The sequence below is a fragment of the Gopherus flavomarginatus genome, chromosome 7 (genome assembly GCF_025201925.1).
Source record: "Gopherus flavomarginatus isolate rGopFla2 chromosome 7, rGopFla2.mat.asm, whole genome shotgun sequence".
Taxonomy (NCBI): Eukaryota; Metazoa; Chordata; order Testudines; family Testudinidae; genus Gopherus; species Gopherus flavomarginatus.
In genome coordinates this window covers 56,753,547-56,774,107 of record NC_066623.1, presented here as the reverse complement: position 1 = coordinate 56,774,107, position 20,561 = coordinate 56,753,547, and the positions used below count along the sequence as shown (strand labels likewise).

At 42.6% G+C, this 20,561-nt stretch overlaps 1 protein-coding gene across 4 annotated transcripts in view; it reads left to right on the top strand.

The window, feature by feature from the left end:
• The first annotated feature begins 4,325 nt into the window (after nucleotides 1-4,325).
• Nucleotides 4,326-20,561, top strand: part of COP1 (COP1 E3 ubiquitin ligase) — a 200,083-nt gene continuing 183,847 nt past the window's right edge. For 3 of the 4 annotated variants that reach the window (XM_050963166.1, XM_050963164.1, XM_050963163.1), the window contains exons 1-2: nucleotides 4,326-4,783; nucleotides 17,418-17,477. In XM_050963166.1, coding sequence (XP_050819123.1) covers nucleotides 4,455-4,783; nucleotides 17,418-17,477 — 389 coding nt within the window. In that variant the 5' untranslated portion in view covers nucleotides 4,326-4,454. The remainder of the gene's footprint in view (nucleotides 4,784-17,417; nucleotides 17,478-20,561) is intronic. The other variant, XM_050963165.1, reaches the window with a different exon arrangement.

Sequence of the window (20,561 nt, the reverse complement as noted above, 5' to 3'; positions counted from 1 at the left end):
TGTATTAGACATCACCATATACTCCACATTCTAAGCCTCACTTGCACCTAGACTAAAATCCACCAAACAAAGAATAACAAATAACAGTTCTTAGAACTTCTGCTGTGTTTATCTTTTTCTTTCACTTCTGCTCTGAGTCCTTTTCTTATATCTTGAGAAACCTATGTGTTAAATGACTAGATAAAGTTCTTGGAAGTCTTTGATCTTTGAGTCTAATTTCTTGTAGAATTTAAAACTCAGAAGGATTCAGTTAAGTTTCTCCCAATTCCCTTTTGTAAATTCAGGAAGGGGCATATTTAGTGGTTGAACATACACCAGAGAGCCAGAAATCCTGGCTGACTCTGCCACTGACTTCCTTTGAGATTTGGGGAAGTTACTTACGGCCTGATTTTCCGAGGCATTGAGCACTCTGGGCACCCACTGAGTTTAAAATCACGCTATTAATCTATCTATGCCTCCATTTCCCAATCTGTAAAATATCATCTCTAATATCACCTGGATAATTGAGAGTCCTAATCAAGTATTATTTATAAAGTTCTCTTAGGTCCTTTCATGGAAGATGTTACATGTCTGTAATACAAACAAATAATAATAATGCCTTGTACTTTCATAGCACTTTTCATAGAAAGATATGCAAGAGCTTTCCTAATGTTCATTTGTTAAGCCTTACAACATTCTGATGAGATATTATTATAGCCCTAACTAGGTACTATTATACTCTTTGTTATGCAGTCCGTATTATTATTTTACACATAGGGAACCTGAGGAACTGTGAGGTTAAGTGCCTTGTTCAAGTCAGTGGCAGTCATGAACTGAGCCTAAGACGCTTGACTGCCAGTCCTCAGTCTCAAATAACTAGCCGACACATCCTTTTATTTAGAAAAAGTGCCAATCTCCCTTGTGGGGAAGGACTGATGAGATGCATGTTGTTCCCAGTTGCTTCAATGGTTGGGCTAGGCGTGATCATTACAGCTCTGGTGGAAAACAGTGTAGGTAAATGGAGACAGTCATAAAAGTCACAAACACAATTTATAGTAAGGAGGATTGATGTGTGAAAAAGGGCAGAAACATATATTTCTATTAAGGTGCATTCAGCTGCAAATACACTCTCACTTCCTTCCTTCTAATATTGATGCCCCAGTAATATTTGACTATGATGGAGAGTATCTCTTTATGTTTTGGAATGTATTCTTAACACATCATCTTCGGAACATGACAATAACCACACAAGTAGCCTTGACACTATTATACTGTGGGGACTGGAATAAAGAATATTGTGAGTTTGGTAGACAGGAGACTCTAAAGGACAAATTTGCAAGAGGTAGAAATCCATGTGTGTATTTCTGCAAAGATGTACCCTCAACTGTGTGTGCATTTACTGCAGTTGCATATACAGTGCAAGTGATTACACATTCCAATGTAGAGTTTGGAGGGTAATTTGTCTGATTTATGTATACAATTACCATAAATGCATGTGCAGTACACTGGTCTAATGAGTTTGATCAGAGCGCCCTCTGGAGGCTGGTCACGGTGACCGTACAATCCATTACTATCTCACAGGTAGAGAAGATTAGAGAGACAAGGTGGGTGAGGTAATGTCTTTTATTGGACCAACTTCTGTTGGTGAGAGAGACAAGCTTTCAAGCCGCACAGAGGTCTTCTTCAGGTCTGGGCTCTGTGTGTCTTGAAAGTTTGTCTCTCTCACCAATAGAAGTTGGTCCAATAAAAGTTATTACCTCATCTATCTTGTCTCATATCCTGGGATGAACGCGGCTAAAAGTACACTGCACAGGTAGAGAAAATCTTAAACTCAAGTGGCAGAGACTTGTTTTTTTGATGCTGACACTGCTGGGTTCAAGCCTTACTCACAAACATGGGGTTTATATGCATATGCTGCAAAGGCTAGTTATCATGTACAGTAATGGGTGGACTTCCACACATGCATTGGCTTTGATTGGTTTATTTCACTGAAATAACATTCTTCAAAGATATTATTTTGTTTTTAATCTCTGCAATTTTTCTGGGATCAGCGCAAATATCTAAACATTATTCATAGGAACTTTGGGAGCAAGGTAGGTTATAGACATTCCACTAGTTGCTCTCAGCCTGTACATTTTGCTTCTGTATCTTGATTTTCAGTTTTGGAGGAGCAGAAGTAGATGTGAAAAGTAAATGGTACTGTTAGAGTATATCTTTCTTTTTTTTCTCTTTCCCCCCTTCACATAAAAACACCTTTTTACTGTGGCTGTGTTGTCTTCTGAATTTCTTTCCTTATTTGCTCTTCTTTTGCGCTTTTCCTACTTTACTCTTATTTCGTGTCCCCCACCCCTCTTTTGCTGGGCTCCCAATGTACAGAGCTTGCAGAAGGAAAACGGTGTTATTTCTTAGTATCAATTTATTTTCACATGAAGATGGTTGCAAAATGAAACAAAGTGAAACAGACTAATTCTAGTAGTTTCTCCTCGCAGCCAGCTCCACATGTAAAGCACTAGATGTACAAACTGAATAACCCTGGCCAGTTTCTCTTCACACCCTACAACTGCAGCCAGGTCACATTTTCACTAATTTGTTGTGCTTCAATTTTGGGTGTCCAATCTGAGACACCCTGTGCTATATTTCCACAGGTGTGTTGAGCTGAACAAGATCTGGCTGGTGGTACTGATGGGAGGGTAAACATGAGAATGTGGGAGTGGGGCAAGAGGAATACTGAGGGAAGATACCTGGGAATGTGGGGTGCAGGAAAGAAAACAATGGTGATTAATGGGATTGTAGAATACAAGGAGACTAAAGAGGGCAAGGAATAATGGGACAGAGATGGAGAAGTGGGGGGACATGTGAGGCAAAAACTATGGGAAAGCATGGAGGGAGAGAGACCAGGATGGACAAAGCAGCAGAGGAGAGAGGGAAGGCTGGGAGGAGGGGGTGGGAGGCAGGGCAGTGATAATGGAGGAGGAACAGATTACAAAAACTGTTACCATTGCAGATCTTTAAGAAAGTATGAGTGGAGTCCTCATTCTAACAGCAAGGATGGGAGGATCCCTTTTTTGTGTGCCTTTATCCTAATTAAAGTATATTGGACTAGGCAGAAATTTAATAGATTTCAGGGATGATTATAAAAACAGCTGTTTCTTCTATAGTAAAAATAAGTACATAACAGTGCTTTCTCTTTCCACAGCACCTTTCACTGATAAACTGCAAAGTGCTTTACAAATGTCAACTACTATGTCCTCATAACAACCCCAAAAGGCAGTGAACGGCATCACCCCTTTTTACTGAGGGGGAAGCTGAGGCATGGATTGGTTAATGGCCTGATTTGAACATCCATTGCTCCAGCTGAAATCAATCAATGCGTGGTCAGCATCTCTGAAAATCAGGCTCTAAGTCATTTGCTCAAGGGTACACAGCAAGATGGGTACAGACCCCAGGTGTCCTAGGGTTGCCATTTGTCCCATCATCACATGGACAAGGCTATAAGAAAACAGTGGGCCGTGATTGTTGAGGAAACTGTTAACACACACTATAATTTTCAGTTGACAGAAATCTGAGTGGTGTTGTGATCCGTTGTGCCAGGTTACAATGTCCCTCACTTGACTTTGACCCAGCTCCTCTCCATCAGCCCAGACACCACTTTGTCAGGATGGGTGGCTGGGCCAAATCTTAGGAAGTGGCATGGCAACCAGGTGCAGGGGGTCACACTTCCACTTCAATTTGGCCCTGCTGCTCTTCCATCACGACTATGTCAGGGAGACAGTGGAGCTGCTGGGGAGCCATGCTGGTTGAGGTCCCGGAGGACTCACCCCACTCACTGCCGAGGTTGGTGCTGTGCCATGCTGCCCTCACTTGGCCCTGCCCTGGAGAAGTTCTTCCTTGGACGTGTCGCATGGGCCTGCCAGGAGGACTGGCTCTAGGCAACAGCAAACCAAGCAGCGTTTGGGGCGGCATAATTCAGGGAGGTTTTTTTTCCTTTGCTTCAGCAGCTGCGCTCTCAAGAGGGTTTATTTTTTTGCTGGGGGGGGGGGGGTTACAGAACCTAGACCCGGCCCTGCCTGCCAGTACCTTCCCCTGGCCCAGCTCTAGGGTGAAGAGCCCGTCAGCCAACCCCGGCCCCTCCTCCCTCGGCGAGCTGCGCACGCGCCGCTCTTCTCTCTCCTCCCCCGCCCGCCGGCGGAACCCCAGTCTCCACCGCAGACCGCGCGTGCGCGGTGGCCGCGGAGTGTGAGCGTCTCCCGTCCTGCTGTCTCCCGCAGGGGGGCTGTCAATAAAGATTGAACAAGGCTGGCTCCGCCGTAGGCCTGTGTGGCTGCCGCTTGGGGGGGGGGTGCCGATAAAGTTGCGCGCGCGGCCGCGGCTCCGGCGGGTGGGCGGTGCTTGCTTTGAACAAAACTTTATTGTTTCGCCGTGGTGGTGGCGGCGGCGCGCAGGATGCGCTAAGGCTTCCCCCGCCCGGCCTCGGCATGTCAGGCAGCCGGCAGCCGCCCCCCCCGGCCGGGCAGGGCGCCGCGGCCTCCGCCGTCACTTCGGCTTCCTCGTCGTCGGCGCCGGGCTCCTGCTCCTCGTCCGCGGGGCTCGGGGGCCCTGCGCGGCCTGTGCTGGTGGCGGCCGCCGTCTCGGGCTCCGGGGCTGCCGCCTCTGGGCTTTCCCGGCTGGCCGGGGCGGCTAGGCCCGGCGGGAGCGGCGGCGGCTCCGCGTCTGGCGGCGGCGGGAGCAGGAAGAGGCCGCTGCTAACCCCGCTCTGCAACGGGCTCCTCAACTCGTACGAGGACAAGAGCAACGACTTCGTATGGTGAGTGCGGCCGGGCTGGGGGCAGGAGCACGCCCCTCGCCGCTGCCACCTAGGCTGTCCCGGGGGGAGGGGCTGGTGATACGGGCGTTGGGGGAAGCCGAGCGGCGTTGATGGGTTGTCTGGGCTGCTGGGGTTTGGCGGGGGGCGTTCCTGCCTCTTGCTTGCCCTTTGTATGCCTAACGAGACTCGATAGGACTTTCCACCCGCACCCCCCTACAGAAGAAGATCTCTTCTCCGAGGTGCCGCCTCTGCAGATATCACTGAGACCACAAATTAATGAATCCTGACCGAACAAATCATGGCTTTTCACCTGATGCTCAATACACTTGGGGCCTAGCAGGTGGTGGCCAGGAGCAGGTTTCAGAGATACAGGCTTCCCGTTGAGAATGTGTCTAGCACTCAAGAATTCAGCCTTGGGCGGTCACAGTAAGTGCCCAGCTGACCATAGCCCTAGTTATAGGGTACTAGGGGAGAGAACTCCCCTACTATGGGAAAAAGCAGTGCATTAGTCTGTGCAGTATGTTTACGCTGAATGCTTTATAATAATAGCTTGTTTTAAAATGGTTAGCTGGCTGTGTTTAACCATAACTTGATTTTAAACATGCTTATCCTCATCAGTGCTAGTGTTATACATTGGGTGAGTTAATGTTTTCTAATACAGTGCATTTTTGCTATAGAGATAAGCCCTGAAAGAATGAGTCTTAGTGTGTTTGTAGATTACTTACAGGTGCAGTCCAGTCAACAAACTGGTAACCAGTATAGGGCACAGAGAACTGGTTGTATGTGGCAGTAGTGTCTCACAGCACTTGAGATGAGCATTTTGCCTAGCTAAAGTTTCAAGGTGCTCAAGTTCAGCATGTTGCAATAGCGAAATGTTAAGTTATCATGGCAGAGATCACTGTGGTGCATCAGGAAAGAATGGTTTGCAAGAAACTTTAGATGGAAAAAACTAAATGCCATGACTGCTACTTAAGCATCCAGAAAAAATAATAGAGCCCTTTTCACTACAAAATGTAAAACATATTATCAATGGTTAGCCATATATCTCCGAGAGAATGCTCTCACAGCTCTTGTCCAGTGCCTAAGTTCTTCCCCTTACATGTTTGGCATTGCTTTCTTCTTACCTATGTTGAGCTATTTATAACTGCACATGTGAGATGGCTTTTAAGGAGAAAGAGTAATCACTCTTTGTCATCCTTTAGCACCTCTTGGTAGAGCCCTGTGCTGGCACAAAATTTGTATCTGCGATCTGTAAAAATGGTCCACAGATATCCACACCTGCAGATATAAAACAGAGCCCTGCAAATCCATGCATATCCATCTCTTGGACAGGAAAGAACCCACTGAAGAGTTTTCCTATCCACTCCTATGAGATTCTAAAGAGGAGTCAACAATCTCTTGATCACTGGTATTGAAACCTGCTGATAGAACTAACAAAATCAGCTTGGACGTGTCTGTTTCTTGGAAGGTCAGTAACAATTGCACGTGTATCAGACCAGTGCCTAAAACCAGATCAGTAGGAAATGTGAACATTGATGATAAAGATGTACTTGGAGTTCTCCAAAAAATTTAGGTTAATTTGTAGTAACAGGTTAGGCATTAACAATAAAATAGCTTCTTGAGGCAGTGCCTTGCTGTCACTGATGGCAATCTGCCTTAAAAAAAGAGAGCATTAACAGTTCCTATCATTAATAGGCCCCAAACCTTCCAGCTGGTCTCAATCAGCTACAAGAGGCAAAGTTTTAATTAACTGATGGATGAATGCAATGAAATATAACCAGACAATATGGATGAGTGGTAGTGCACCATTTTTAGGGTGGTAAATGTGATTGTGATGTATTGATGATGTATGTTAAAGGTTTAGGCTCTTCACTGAAGTCAGGCTGGTGGACTGTTAAATGATTTTTGTGGGGGGTGGCTATATATAAGACTACTCTGTATGGCTGTTGGTATTTGGGTTTAGGTTTCAGTGGAATATATCTATTACTATTTGTGCTATAGTAGTACACACAGGCTTTGTCAGGCCTGGGGACCCCATTGTGGTGGATGTTGTAGATACACATTGTAAGATCCTCAGAGTGGTGATTGTCTTGCTAGTTAAATAGACAAGACAGGCAAAGGGTGGTACAAAGGAAGTAGTATTGCTATTGTACAGATGGATAACTGAAGCTATCAAGTGACATAATTTGAGAGAAGCGGCCACAGAGGTTGAGTGACTTGCTCAGTGAGTGTCACGGTGTTTGTGGCACAACTGGAGATGGAGTAGAACCCATGTCTGTTAACTCCCACTCTCCTCCATACACTCAAGAACTCCAAGATTAAGAAGAAGTGGTTGGCTTAGGACTTTTGATTGAGAAGGTTGGTGGGTGGGTTCAACTAGTGTGTTGACAACTTTTTGTGAGAAGGAGGGATGGTTTGGTTGGAAGATAGCACTGTTGGGGTGGATGATAGTGAGGGGAGATGGTTGGGAGATGACACTGTTGAGGAGTTGATGGTTGGGGGACATGATCCCCTACCTAGAGTACTTATGATCAATTTAGGCATGGCACGGCACAGTACTAAATGTAGCAGGGAGAAAGAAGGTTAGAGGGAAGAGAGGTCAAAGGTTATAACAAGAACATGTGGCTTGTTGAAAACTCTTGATGGCTAAGCAATTTATTCTTTTTCTTTTCAAAAAATGGAAAACCAACCTTTAAAACTTTCTCAGTTGCGTCCAATACACATTTTGAAGAGAGCACATACATAATTAGTCACAGTCTCTCTTCAAAGTACAATTGGCTAAGCAGAGCAAGAGGAAGAATTTAATGAAGTAACAAGCGGGGAAAAACTCTTATATATTCTGCTGTTCAGTGGCATTTATAGAGAAACTATACTGGGGTTTTTATAGCTGCTTAAAGGCAGACCGTGACTTACATTTAATTTGTCTGGGTTCAATTGTCATGGACTTCTGTGGTCAGTAGGTCTATCCCTAGCCTTTTTAATGTTTATGATATAATGTCATCCTCAAAACAGCTGTCAATTAATTACAGTAGCAACACTGAGATAATGCTTTATCTGTGTGACTTACAGAGGTAAGAATCTAAACTGGATGACTCTCTTTGGAGTTGTGTACAATATGTGAAAAGTCAAATGTGTGTGATTTCAGAGCCATACACTTCAATTTAAATAAATAAGCTTTTATTTTGGCCAGAGAAGCAAAAATTTCCCATAAAGAAAAACTCAATAAGCGAGACACTTTCTAAAAGACAGTATGCTGCAGGGAACAGTTGGTGATCCCTCTGCATGTGGACCATGAGCGGTAACAAAAGGTACACCTGCAAGATCTATGGTGGCTTCTGTTGATACCAGGCTGAAGTTGAGAAATGGACAAATGGGTTTGAGTGAGTGGGATTTGCAAAGGTGCATGCAGAAAACATGCTTAATATTAGTGGTGTTTATGCCCATATCCTCTGTTCAGTACTTTAAAAATGCTTACTCAGCAGTGTGATTGCTAAGCTGCAATGCAAAGTTTGGCCTAGGTTGCTGGTTTGGATTTTGAAATATTTAGCAAACAGTACATTGTTGGAGTATCTCTTGTGTACAAGTTGTAGTACATTTCAGCTGATACCTGGGGATACGAAGTGGAGAAAACTGTATTCAGGATGAGCTTTTTGTGTTGGTGAATAGTTTTCTCTAGCGCAGTACTATCGGGAGTTTACATCCTGTATTAACACAGAGAAGAAGGTGTGTTTAAATACAGGATAACAGTTCTATCAGGCTTTTTTCTCCAATTGTCTATGGGGAAGTTGATGGGAGGGGGAAGTCTCTGATCATGGAGGATCTCCTCCCCTGACCTTGTGACACACTTTACTCTTTAGTGCCCCTTTCTAGGCCCCACATTAACTCTGAACAGGATGATGGACAGAACTCTTTCCAGAATGGTGTCGTGCTGCTGCTGCTTGGGAGCAAAGCATGTTGCTTCTTTGGTGACTGTAATGTTTCATAGTAGTACTTGTTTCTGAGCTCTGAGAACAAACAGCAAGACTTGGGCATTGCTTATGCACTGAGTTTTATTTGCAGACTTGAATTTCGGAAGCTCATTGCTCTGCTTATTGTCTTCCTTTCATTTGAAAAGTCAGGATTACGGGATGATAGACCTCCTAATAAGAAAATATAAGCTGTTCATGAAGCTGATCCATTGTTACGGGAATACATGTATTAGTGTCCCGGTAGAGTCTGTGGGATACTAGTACCGTGTTTTGTCAACAATAAACCTGGCTCGGTACCTTCATCCCTTAACAGATCTTGTACTCATTGGGCTCAATGTCTGCTGTGCCAGCTGTCTCTGCGGGGCTGGGGCAGCACACAGAGGGAAAACACACACACAGCCAAACATCTAACCACAGGACTGTTCAGAAACCTGTTAATCCTAATGTCAGACATAGACCTGTCCATAGTAATTCAATTTGTAATGTGCTGTATTTGGGGAAACACATCCACAAACACTATACAGCTGGTGTAAAACGAAACAGCCCATTTGCTGACACAAAGATTGAAAGGACTACATCATCTAGTACTGCACTGTCTGCCCATCAAAGACTGGATCAAGTTCTAAAGCCTGCTCTTGATCATTGCCTGGTCCTAGCTTACTGAGAACCTTTATCTCATATACCACCTTCCCTTCTGCACCTCTGACTTCATGAGTTGGAGATCCTCTTGGGCAACAAGAAACTCTCAACCGTTGGGGTAAGACTAGGATAAGTAGGAGAGGAGCCTGTTCAGAAGCCAACACAATTCAGTCTGTGGAACTTCCTGCCAGAATCTCTGAGGATAAGAATATGACCACGCTCTGGACAAAATGCAAGACTCCTCTGTTTGACTTAGTTGCCTCATAGAGACAATGGTTCATGTCTGTCTATATTAAAAAAAAAAAATGTAAGGGTGTGTGTGTGTGTGTGTGTGTCTCACACAGAGCCATACTCTACTATTAAATAAGAGAGAAGAATAGAAGGACAAGTTAGAGAAACTGCAGTGGATTCTACCTATTGCTATATAGGAAGAGACTGAAAAATTCTGTGTGCGCACGCGCATACACCACTTGCATAGAACACTTAAGATTTGTAAAGGGTTGAATACCACTGTGATGGATACAGTATAACAGTCTAGAAGAAGAAATTTTCAAAGCAATATAAGGAATTTAGGGACATATGTTCCAGTAAAATTCATGGAAGCTATGTCCAAATCTACTAGGCTACCTGAAAACTTCAATGAAATGTTTAGGGCTTTCTAAATATCTGAAGACTTTCATGCCTGTCATTCCTGTATATAGTACTAAAGCTGCAGCTACTGATGAGGACTGGGTTTTTCTACTCACAAAAGAGGATTTGGCTTGCTCATGCAGTTTGTATCCCTTTCACCTGAGATTGCCATTTAAGGCAATGGATGGGGAATAAGGGCTTGTTTACGTGGGGAAATTAACCAGAATTATTATTCTGCTACAGCTATGCTCCTCACTTTCTCTGTGTAGACAAGCCCTAAGACTTTTCAGCTGCCTGTCTTCCACTCCCCCTTGTACCTCTCTCATGTGGTTCCTTCCTTCTCCAAGAAGTGGATAACTACATTTTTTGGTACGTTTTTGTTATGTATTTTTATATATTGGCTACTTTGGAATTTCTCTAGGCTTTCTATAACAGTCCTGCTGGAAATCTGCCTCTTTTTATTTTTAGTGATCTTTCCCCTCCTCATCCCCATGTTTCCACTGAGGCTGGATGAACACTTTTTCCCCCATTCTTTCCCAAGTTTGTGCCATAACTTTAGTATTTTGCCAACAGAGCATCACCAATCAGTGAATCAGTTTGGATTCATTTTAAGTGTTCACTCAGCTCTCTCCGCATTTTTGCCTTAATTTTTGTTTTTGGACTGTGTATCTGAGTTAGGTATTTAAAAGGTCTTGGAATACATTTGTAATGTTCTGTGCAGTAGCTGAAAGAGGAGATATATTTATTGTGATAAACCTTCTTCTGTTGACGCACATGGGAAACCAGGTTTCAATAAGTACTGTACTATGACAAATGAAAACCTTCATTTGTTGTACAGTTGAGATCTGCTCCCAACATCGTGTTGTCCAGAACTTCAAAGCAAGACTTTGCATGATTCTATATGGTCTTAGACAGGGAATCATTTTATACTACATCCATGTGGTTTCCTGAGCCTTTTGGTTTCTTGCCTTTTGTGATACTGGTGGTCCATTGAGGTCATTGAATTAGGAAGTTTTAGCCTTTATTTGTAAGGTCAGCTAAGTAAACAGATACTATTTAGGACTCTGTTGTTATATTTTTAAGCTTAGTTTAGGACATATTTTTGCATAGCCACTTACATTTCAGGTAGCGAGTGGTGACTGATAAGTATTAAAAGGTGCTAATCTAGTTTCTGTTTATAAAACAGTGAGCACTGCTGGGGAGCAGTCTTTTAATAATGGAAATAGCCTCTGTTAAGAATGATCTGTCACGTCATACGTGTGTTTTGCAGGATCTGACTGGTCTCTTCCTCAGCTATTCTGGCTCTGCCACTTATCCAGTCAGACTAGTAAAAAGAAGAATAATATGGAGAACAGCACAATTTTGGATTGCTAGCATGTTAAAGAAACTCTGAGTTACCTCAACTCTGTATCATGTTACAGACCTTGCACACTGCACTTTCCAAACTCTGCACATTAGGGGCATACTGGAGATGACTCTGTTGTTCTCATGGTAGAAATGGTTTTATAAATGCATGTATTTAGACTCTCTTGTTTGGACATTACATTCCACGGACACTCTCTACCTCCCTTCTAAGGAACATGGTATCAAGAAGAAAGTGAATGAGTGAAGGTGGTTGTTATTATTATTATTATTATTGTATTTAAACAAACATGAGGAGCAACCTCAAATCATTGCAAAACCTTGATTATTATTATTTTTAGTCTTTAATAATCTTTCCCTCTCCTACTAATAATATATTCTTGTTGGCTAACTTTATTTTTATAATTCTTCTAAGCTGAATAATGCCTTGACATTAAACGATTGTTAGCTGCGATACTCTGGTTTCAACTCTGAAGTTGGATGCTAATCAAAATGAACAAAAACAATATGCAACCCAAAATGAACCTGCCACTTCATATTAAGGATACTCTCATTTCTTTTGTGGTTCTCGTGCTAAGAAAGGGGCTAGATAGTCTGTAGTTTTGGTCCAAGCTCTTGGGGTTTTTTAAATGTAGTGTTATTGGACTCAAACGAAATTGTTTTGAATACATGATTCAGTTGCAGAATATTGAGAACCAATGTAGTTTATATATTTAGATTCCATCTAGTTTTCAGGGCAATACTTGTCCAATCTGGGAAGGATAATTGACCCAGAGAAGGCTGTTGCTTCCACTTGTATTTTCAGTGGGTTTAAGATATTTGAGATGGACTTGGAGGCACTGTTCTCCTTCCTGCTTCAGGATGGATGAGATAAGGCTGGGAGAAGACCCCACTTCTCCTCTTGAGTGGATGGTGGAAAGTGGAGATCAACTTGTGGGAGGTTATTACCCACTTACACCATGCTGAAGTGGAGAGAGTGGGGTGAAGAAAGAAAAGTAACATTCTGGTTCCTTTCATGTATGTAGTTTGTTCTGTCAAACCCTACTTGTTTCTGCCTGAGATTGGGTTCTCCTGCCCCATCATTTTTCTGCAATGAGACAGGTATCTTTGACAAGCAAAAATTTTGCTTTGTTGGCAAACCATGGGAGGATGCTTGTGAAGGGAGTACACCCTTGTTAGAGACTACTGGCTGGAGACTAGCATATTTTGCATCCTATTAAGTGATATGTATTTATAAAGGTTCCTTAAAGTGTATTCATTTAACTGTTAACCTTGAAATTTGATATTAGTTGAGCCATGCATTAGATGCAAAATTGTTATTGTCTTCCTACATGCTTCATCTTGGTAGACAACCATTCAGAATCTTAAAATTTGTATATCCTATTGCTTATCTTTTCTGTTGGGTGATAATCTGAGATGAGGATTACTTTCTTCTTAATCCCACTCTCATCTGGCCCCTTTCAAACATACCACTGGCTCTCTTACTCTAGAAGCCCAAGACTTTCCTCTCTTTCTCTTGTCTCCCCAACTATTGCTCCTTCTTCCTCTTTCTCTTCATGCTCATGCTCCTGGAGACTGCCATTGATTCTCATAATCTTCACTTTCTCACCATCAACTTTTTTATGTTGAGATTCCCTATGTCCTAGTAAGGAGAAGAGGCTGGAAGATGATAAAATACAGGTAGGATCTGATGAGAAACAGTCAAATGAGAAAAAGTCCCATTCAATTATGTCATGTAATGGCAGGCAGCTTAAAAAGTGACAAGTTTTTAAAATGCTTATATACCAGTGCTAGAAGTCTAAATAATAAAATGGGTGAACTAGAGTGCCTCGTATTAAATGATATTGGTATAATAAGCATCACAGAATCTTGGTGGAATGGTGATAATTAATGGGACACAGTAATACCAGGGTACAAAATATATCGGAGGGACAGAATGGTGGGGGAGTGGCACTATATATGTGAAAAAAGAGCATAAAATTAAGTAAAAATCTTAAATGAAGCAAACTGTACCATAGAATCTCTGTGGATAGTAATTCCATGCTTGAATAATAAGAATATAGCAGTAGGGATACATTACAGACCACCTGAACAGGATGGTGGTGATGACTGAAATGCTCAGGGAGATTAGAGAGGCTGCTAAAATAAAAAACTCAATAATGATGGGGGATTTCACCTATCCCCATGTTGACTGGGTATATGTCACCTCAGGAAGGGATGCAGAGATAAAGTTTCTTGACATCCTAAATTACTGCTTCTTGGAGCTGCTAGTCCTGGAACCCATAAGGAGAGGCAATTCTTGATTTAGTCCTAAGTGGAGCACAAGATCAGGTCCAAGAGATGAATCTAACTGGACCGCTTGGTAATAGTGACCATAATATAATTGAATTTAACATCCCTGTGGCAGGGAAAACACCACAGCAGCCCAACACTGGTAGCATTTAATTTCAGAAATGGGAACTACACAAAAATGAGGCAGTCACTTAAACAGAAATTAAAAGGTACAGTGCCAAAAGTAAAATCTTTGTAAGCTGCATGGAGACTTTTTAAAGACACCATAATAGAGGCTCAATTTAAATGTGTACCCCAAATTAAAAAACATAATAAGAGAACCAAAAAAGAGCCACCATGGCTAAGCAACGAAGTAAAAGAATCAGTGAGGCAAAAAGGTATCCTTTAAAAAGTGGAAGTTAAATTCTAGTGAAGAAAATAGAAAGGAGCATAAACTCTGGTAAATGAAGTGTAAAAATATAATTAGGAAGGCCAGAAAATAATTTGAAGCTTGCCAAAGACTCAAAAAGTAATAGCAATTTTTTTTTTAAAGTACATCAGAAGCAGGAAGCCTGCTAAACAACCAATGGGGCCACTGGACGGTTGAGATGCTAAAGGAGCACTCAAGGACGATCAGGCCACTGCAGAGAAACTAAATGAATTATTTTCATTGATCTTCACTGTTGAGGATGTGAGTGAAATTCCTAAACCTGAGCCATTCTTTTTAGGTGACAAATCTGAGGAACCGTCCCAGATTGAGGTGTCACTAGAAGAGGTTTTGGAACAAATTGATAAACTAAACTGTAATAAGTCACCAGGACCAGGTGATATTCACCAAGAGTTCTAAAGGAACTCACATGTGAAATTGCAGAACTACTAACTGTCGTCTGTAGCCTATCATTTAAATCAGCTTCTGTACCAAATGATTGTAGGATAGCTAACGTGACGCCAATTTTTAAAAAGGGCTTCAGAGGAGACCCTGGCAATTACAAGCTGGTAAGCCTGACTTCAGTACTGGGCAAACTGGTTGAAACTATAGTAAAGAACAAAATTGTTAGACACATAGATAAACGTAGTTTGGTGGGGAATAGTTAACGTGGTTTTTGTGAAGGGAAATCACGCCTCACCAATCTATTAGAATTCTTTGAGGGGGTTAACAAGCACATGGACAAGGGAGATTCAGTGGATATAGTGTATTTAGGTTTCCAGAAAGCCCTTGAAAAGGTCCCTCACCAAAGGCTCTTAAGCAAAGTAAGCAGTTATAGGATAAGAGGGAAGGGTCTCTCATGGATTGGTAACTGGTTAAAAGATAGGAAACAAAAGGTACTTTTACGCTACCCGCTGGATTTGCGGGTAGCAATCTATCTATCAGGGATCGATATATCACGTGTAGTGTAGATGCGATAAATCGATCCCCCGATCGCTCTCCCATTGACTGCTGAACTCCAGCTTGGCGAGAGGTAGAAGCAGTCGATGGGGGAGTGGTGGCCTTCGATCCTGCGCCACGAGGACGCAAAGTAAGTGATTCTAAGTCGATCTAAGATGCGTCGACTTCAGCTATGCTATTCTCGTAGATGAAGTTGTGTATCTTAAATCGATTTATCTTGCCGCCCCCCCCCCGTGTGGACCAGGCCAAAGGGTAGGAATACATGATCAGTTTTCCGAATGGAGAGAGGTAAATAGTGATGTCTCTCAGGGGTCTGTACTGGCCCCAGTCCTATTTAACATATTCATACATGATCTGGAAAAAGGGGTAAACCATGAGGTGGCAAAATTTGCACATGGTACAGAACTACTCAAGATAGTGAAGTCCCAGGTAGACTGTGAAGAGCTACAAAAGGATCTCTCAAAACTGGGTGAATGGGCAACAAAATGACAGATGAAAATCAGTGTTGATAAATGCAAAGTAATGCACATTGGAGAACATAATCCCAACTATACATATCAAATGATGGGGTGTACATTGTCTGTTACCGCTCTAGAAAGATCTTGGAGTCATTGTGGATGATTCTCTGAAAACATCCACTCAATGTGCAGCGGCAGTCAAAAAAGCAAACAGAATGTTGGGAATCATTAAGAAGGGGATAGGTAAGAAGACAGAAAATATCATATTGTCTCCATAAAAATCCATTGTAAACTCACATCTTGAATACTGTGTGCAGATGTGGTTGCCCCATCTCAAAAAAATATATTGAACTTTTCCAAGTTTCAGAAAAGGGCAACAAAAATGATTAGGGGTCTGTAACGGCTGCTGTATGAGGAGAGATTAATAAGATTGGGACTTTTCCACTTGGAAAAGAGACGACTGAGGGGGATATGATAGAGGTCTGTAAAATCATGGTTGGTGTGGAGAAAGTAAATAAGGAAGTGTTATTTACTTCTTTTCATGACAGAAGAACTGAGGGTCACCAAATGAAATTAATAGGCAGCAGGTTTAAAACAAAAGGAACTGTCTTTTAACACAACGCACAGTCAGCCTGTGGAACTCCTTGCCAGAGGATGTTGTGAAGGCCAAGACTATAAGAGGGTTCAAAAAAGAACTAGATAAATTCATGGAGGATAGGTTCATGATTGGCTATTAGCCAGGGTGGGCAGGGCTAGCATTCCTAGCCTCTGTTTGCCAGAAGCTGGGAATAGGCAACAAGGGATGGATCACTTGGTGATTTCCTGTTCTGTTCATTCCCTCTGGGGCACCTGGCATTGACCACTGTTGGAAGACAGGATACTGGGCTGGATGGACCTTTGGTCTGACCCAGTATGGCTGTTCTTATGTTCTTAATCCTTTACAGTCTATTTTAACCCTTTCTGCTCTGCTGAGTCTGCACTAGCGAAAAACACCAATGACCTCTTAATTCCATCCACATTCTCTTTGATCTGTCCAGTGCTTTTAACACCCTCAACTATTCCACTTTCCTTAATTTCTTTTCCCTTTGGGCTTTTACAACTCCATGCTTGACTGGTTGTTTTTTTTTATTTTTTATTTTTATTATTTTTTTTGTGCTTCTTGGACTGCTCCTTCATAGTCTTCAGTGGTTATTTCACTTCTTCCTACTCTCTGCTAATGCCATGCAAAGTTCCATCAGCAGCTTCTTTCTGCTTTTATTCCTTTTTGTCCCTGTCTCATGGTTGCATTCCCATCTCTGTGTTGATTATTCCAAAGTCTAATTCTTACCCCTCTATTAATATCACATTCTTTTTGACATGTCTTGCTGTCAGTTTAGAGTTTTAGCAAAACTAGAGTGTCCCTTCTTTTTGTTTTTGTTTTTTGTCATCCCTGTTCTCCTGTCCTACAATTTTGGACTCATCCTCACAACAGTCTTGTGCAGTAACTGAGCAGTGTAGAAAGAAATGGGTTTTTGACTTTGAAACTGTTGTTTTAGACTTAGCATTGCTTGTCAGAAGGTTCTTTTTTTTTTAATGGATTGTTATAAAGGTTCTGTAATTGTGTTTGAGGTTGTTTGATCACAGAGCTTTCAGCAGATACAGACATTGTCCTGGTTTCTAATTGTAATAAATCATAGATTTCACAACAACTTTCATTGTTCACAGAATAACTGTTGCGTGTTCATTTGATCTTTAAATTGCTAAGCTGCTGTTGCTGTCTTTTTTTTTTTTTTTTAAATCCCTTTTACAAACAGAAAATGTTCCCTCTTAATGATTGGGTGGCTGCATTGAACTTTTTAACTACAGTTGTTTTTTTTTCTTGTTTGCTTTTCTTACACTTAAAAAGACATCATTTTATTTTTATTTATTTTTACTTGTAGCCCCATCTGTTTTGATATGATTGAAGAAGCATACATGACGAAATGTGGACACAGTTTCTGGTAAGATTTTATGTTAAGCAAAATGTCCATTGATCATCCTGTAAATACTTTCATTATAGTGTGGTTAGAGATTGATTTACACTGAAACTTGGAACTTAATTTTGTTTCTTCGTCATTTTGTTTTCCTGCTTAACCCATGTTAATTGTGACTGAATTAATGGGTAAAAACAGGATTTAAAATTTTGAGTCCTACTAGTCGGAGGACTAAGGTTGTGGCCAGAGTGAAAAATATTTGTGCTACCACATCACTTGTAACTTAAAGCACTTGTATTTTGTTTATAGTATACTGTACTTATAGGTAAAATATTGTCAGTCAACTTCCTATTTAGTAGAGGATGTGATTTTGTTAACAAACTCCTTTGTGAGGGGAGAATTTCCTTGTCACTTTTGAAACTGGGACACCCCTCCCCCCATTCCCTTGTCTTCAAATATCTGTTTTTTGCAAAGTTTTACTAGGAATTGCCATATTGGATCATTCTCAACATCTGTTGACTGCAGTAACCTGGCTCCTGCAGTGAGTAGGACTAGATGCTTCAGAGGAGGGTGGGGGGAAGAATCCTGCAGAAGGCAGATGTGGTATAATTCCCCCTCCCCTCCCCATTAGTCCTCCTTATGATCTGATAGTTAGAGATCAGCTTAAGCCCTGAAGCATAAAGCTTAATATCTCATTTGCATTTTGCAAACAGAATAGAATTCTTGTGAGTTTTATCGTTCTTTTGGTACATTTACTGATCTTTTAGTAACACTTAACACTACACTCATCCTACAGATTAAGTTTTGTAGTGTGGAATATGCTTCTCCTCTACAGCATTATGCTTCCAGGAGAAGTAGCTGCTGACTTCTGCAACTATGTGCCATAAGCAGCATCTTGTGCTTGTTGCAAGTCCTTTGAAGTGTCCATGATACAGCACCAATCCAATAATATCAGTCCTTTGTTCCAGTCACTGATCTGAGGAGTGAGATACTACATAGTAATGTTACAGAGATGGATGATTGTCCTTGACAGCAAGGTGCAGTGTCTGATTAGTGTGTCCCTGGGTTTCCTAGCAGTGAAGCAGAAAGTCCCTTATGGCATGACATTTATTACTCTGCTGGAAGGAAGTGGGAGAAGCTGAGACCAAAGATGCTTTGTCTGTGTTTCATTTAAAGTTACTGTGGGTGCCAGATAATCCTGTAGTCTCAGGATAATACTGTTTACTAAGTTTTTTTTTTTTTTTTTTTACAGTTCTGGCAAAGTTACTTTATACAGACTCCAGACACTGCTGTCATGTATTGTGGCTTACAAAAGTGGTAAAAGCTGCCAGTCTGTGCTATGCAGAGCATTTACTGACTTCAGATGCAAGATATGGGTCTCCTCGTGGGCGAAGACACTTAGGCCTGGTCTACACTACGCGTTTATACCGATTTTAGCAATGTTAAACCGATTTAACGCTGCACTCGTCCACACAACGAGGCCCTTTATATCGATATAGAGGGCTCTTTAAACCGGTGTCTGTACTCCTCCCCGACGAGAGGAGTAGCGCTGAAATCAGTATTACCATATCGGATTAGGGTTAGTGTGGCCGCAAATCGACGGTATTGGCCTCCGGGCGGTATCCCACAGTGCACCACTGTGACTGCTCTGGAAAGCAATCTGAACTCTGATGCACTGGCCAGGTAGACAGGAAAAGCCCCGCGAACTTTTTGAGTTGCATTTCCTGTTTTCCCAGCGTGGAGCTCTGATCAGCACAGGTGGCGATGCAGTCCCAAATCCAAAAAGAGCTCCAGCATGGATCGTACGGGAGATACTGGATCTGATCGCTGTATGGGGAGACAAATCTGTTCTGTCAGAGCTCCGTTACAGAAGCTTTTGAAAGCATTTGAAAAAAATCTCCAGGCTATGATACAGAATCCACAGTACAGTGCTGTGTGACAAGCGTAACGGAAAGCCAAAGAATCAAATGGACGCTCATGAAGGAAGGGAGGTGGGGACTGAGGACTTCAGCTATCCCACAGTCCCTGCAGTCTCCAAAAAGCATTTTGCATTCTTGGCTGAGCTCCCAATGCCTGTAGGGTCAAACACATTGTCTGGGGTGGCTCAGGGTATATCTCGTCAATTTACCTCCCTCCCCCGCCTGTGAAAGAAAAGAGAAAAAAAAATAGTTTCTTGACCTTTTTCAATGTTACCATATGTCTACTGCATGCTGCTGGTAGACACGGTGTTGGGGCAATGAACAGCAGCATCCTCTCCCCTCCCTTCCCTGGTGGCAGATGGTACTGTGCATTAGGACTGGTAGCCGTTCTCGTCATCAGCCCGTGAGTGCTCCTGGCTGGCCTCAGGTGAGGTCGGCCGGGGCGCCTGGGTAAAAATAGGAATGACTCCCGGTTATTCCTGGCAGATGGTACAGAATGGCTGGTAACTGTCTTCATCATAGCAACTGGGGGCTGAACTCCATCAGCCCCCCACCCATTTCATGTCTAAAGAAAAGATTCTGTACTGCCTGGACCATCATAGCAGCGGGATGCTGCGCTCCTCTGCCCTCCACCGTTTAATGTCCTGCTTGGACTATCGAGGCAGCTGGAGGCTGCCTTCCCCTCTTTTTATCTCACTAATAAGTCAGTGTTTCTTATTCCTGCATTCTTTATTACTTCATCACACAAATGGGGGACCCTGCAACGGTAGCCCAGAAGAGTTGGGGGAGGAGGGAAGCAACGGGTGGGGTTGTTGCAGGGACACCCCCTAGAATGGCATGCAGCTCATCATTTCTATGGGATCTGACACGGAGCAGCTGTGCTCTCTGGTTCTCTGATACACTGCTTCTCTAGTATGCTTGCCCTATATTCTAGGCAGGCCCTGGGGGATCATTCCCATTTTTGTCTTTGCGCCCCCGGCTGACCTCAGTGACGGTCAGCCAGGAGCACCCATGACAGCAGCAGACGGTACAGAACGACTGATAACTGTCTCTGCTACCTTGCAAAGGCAAATGAATGCTGCCGTGTAGCACTGCAGTACTGCCTCTGTCAGCGGCATCCATTATACATACGGTGACAGTGAAAAAAGGCAAAATGGGCTCCATGGTTGCCAGGCTATGGCATCTGCCAGTG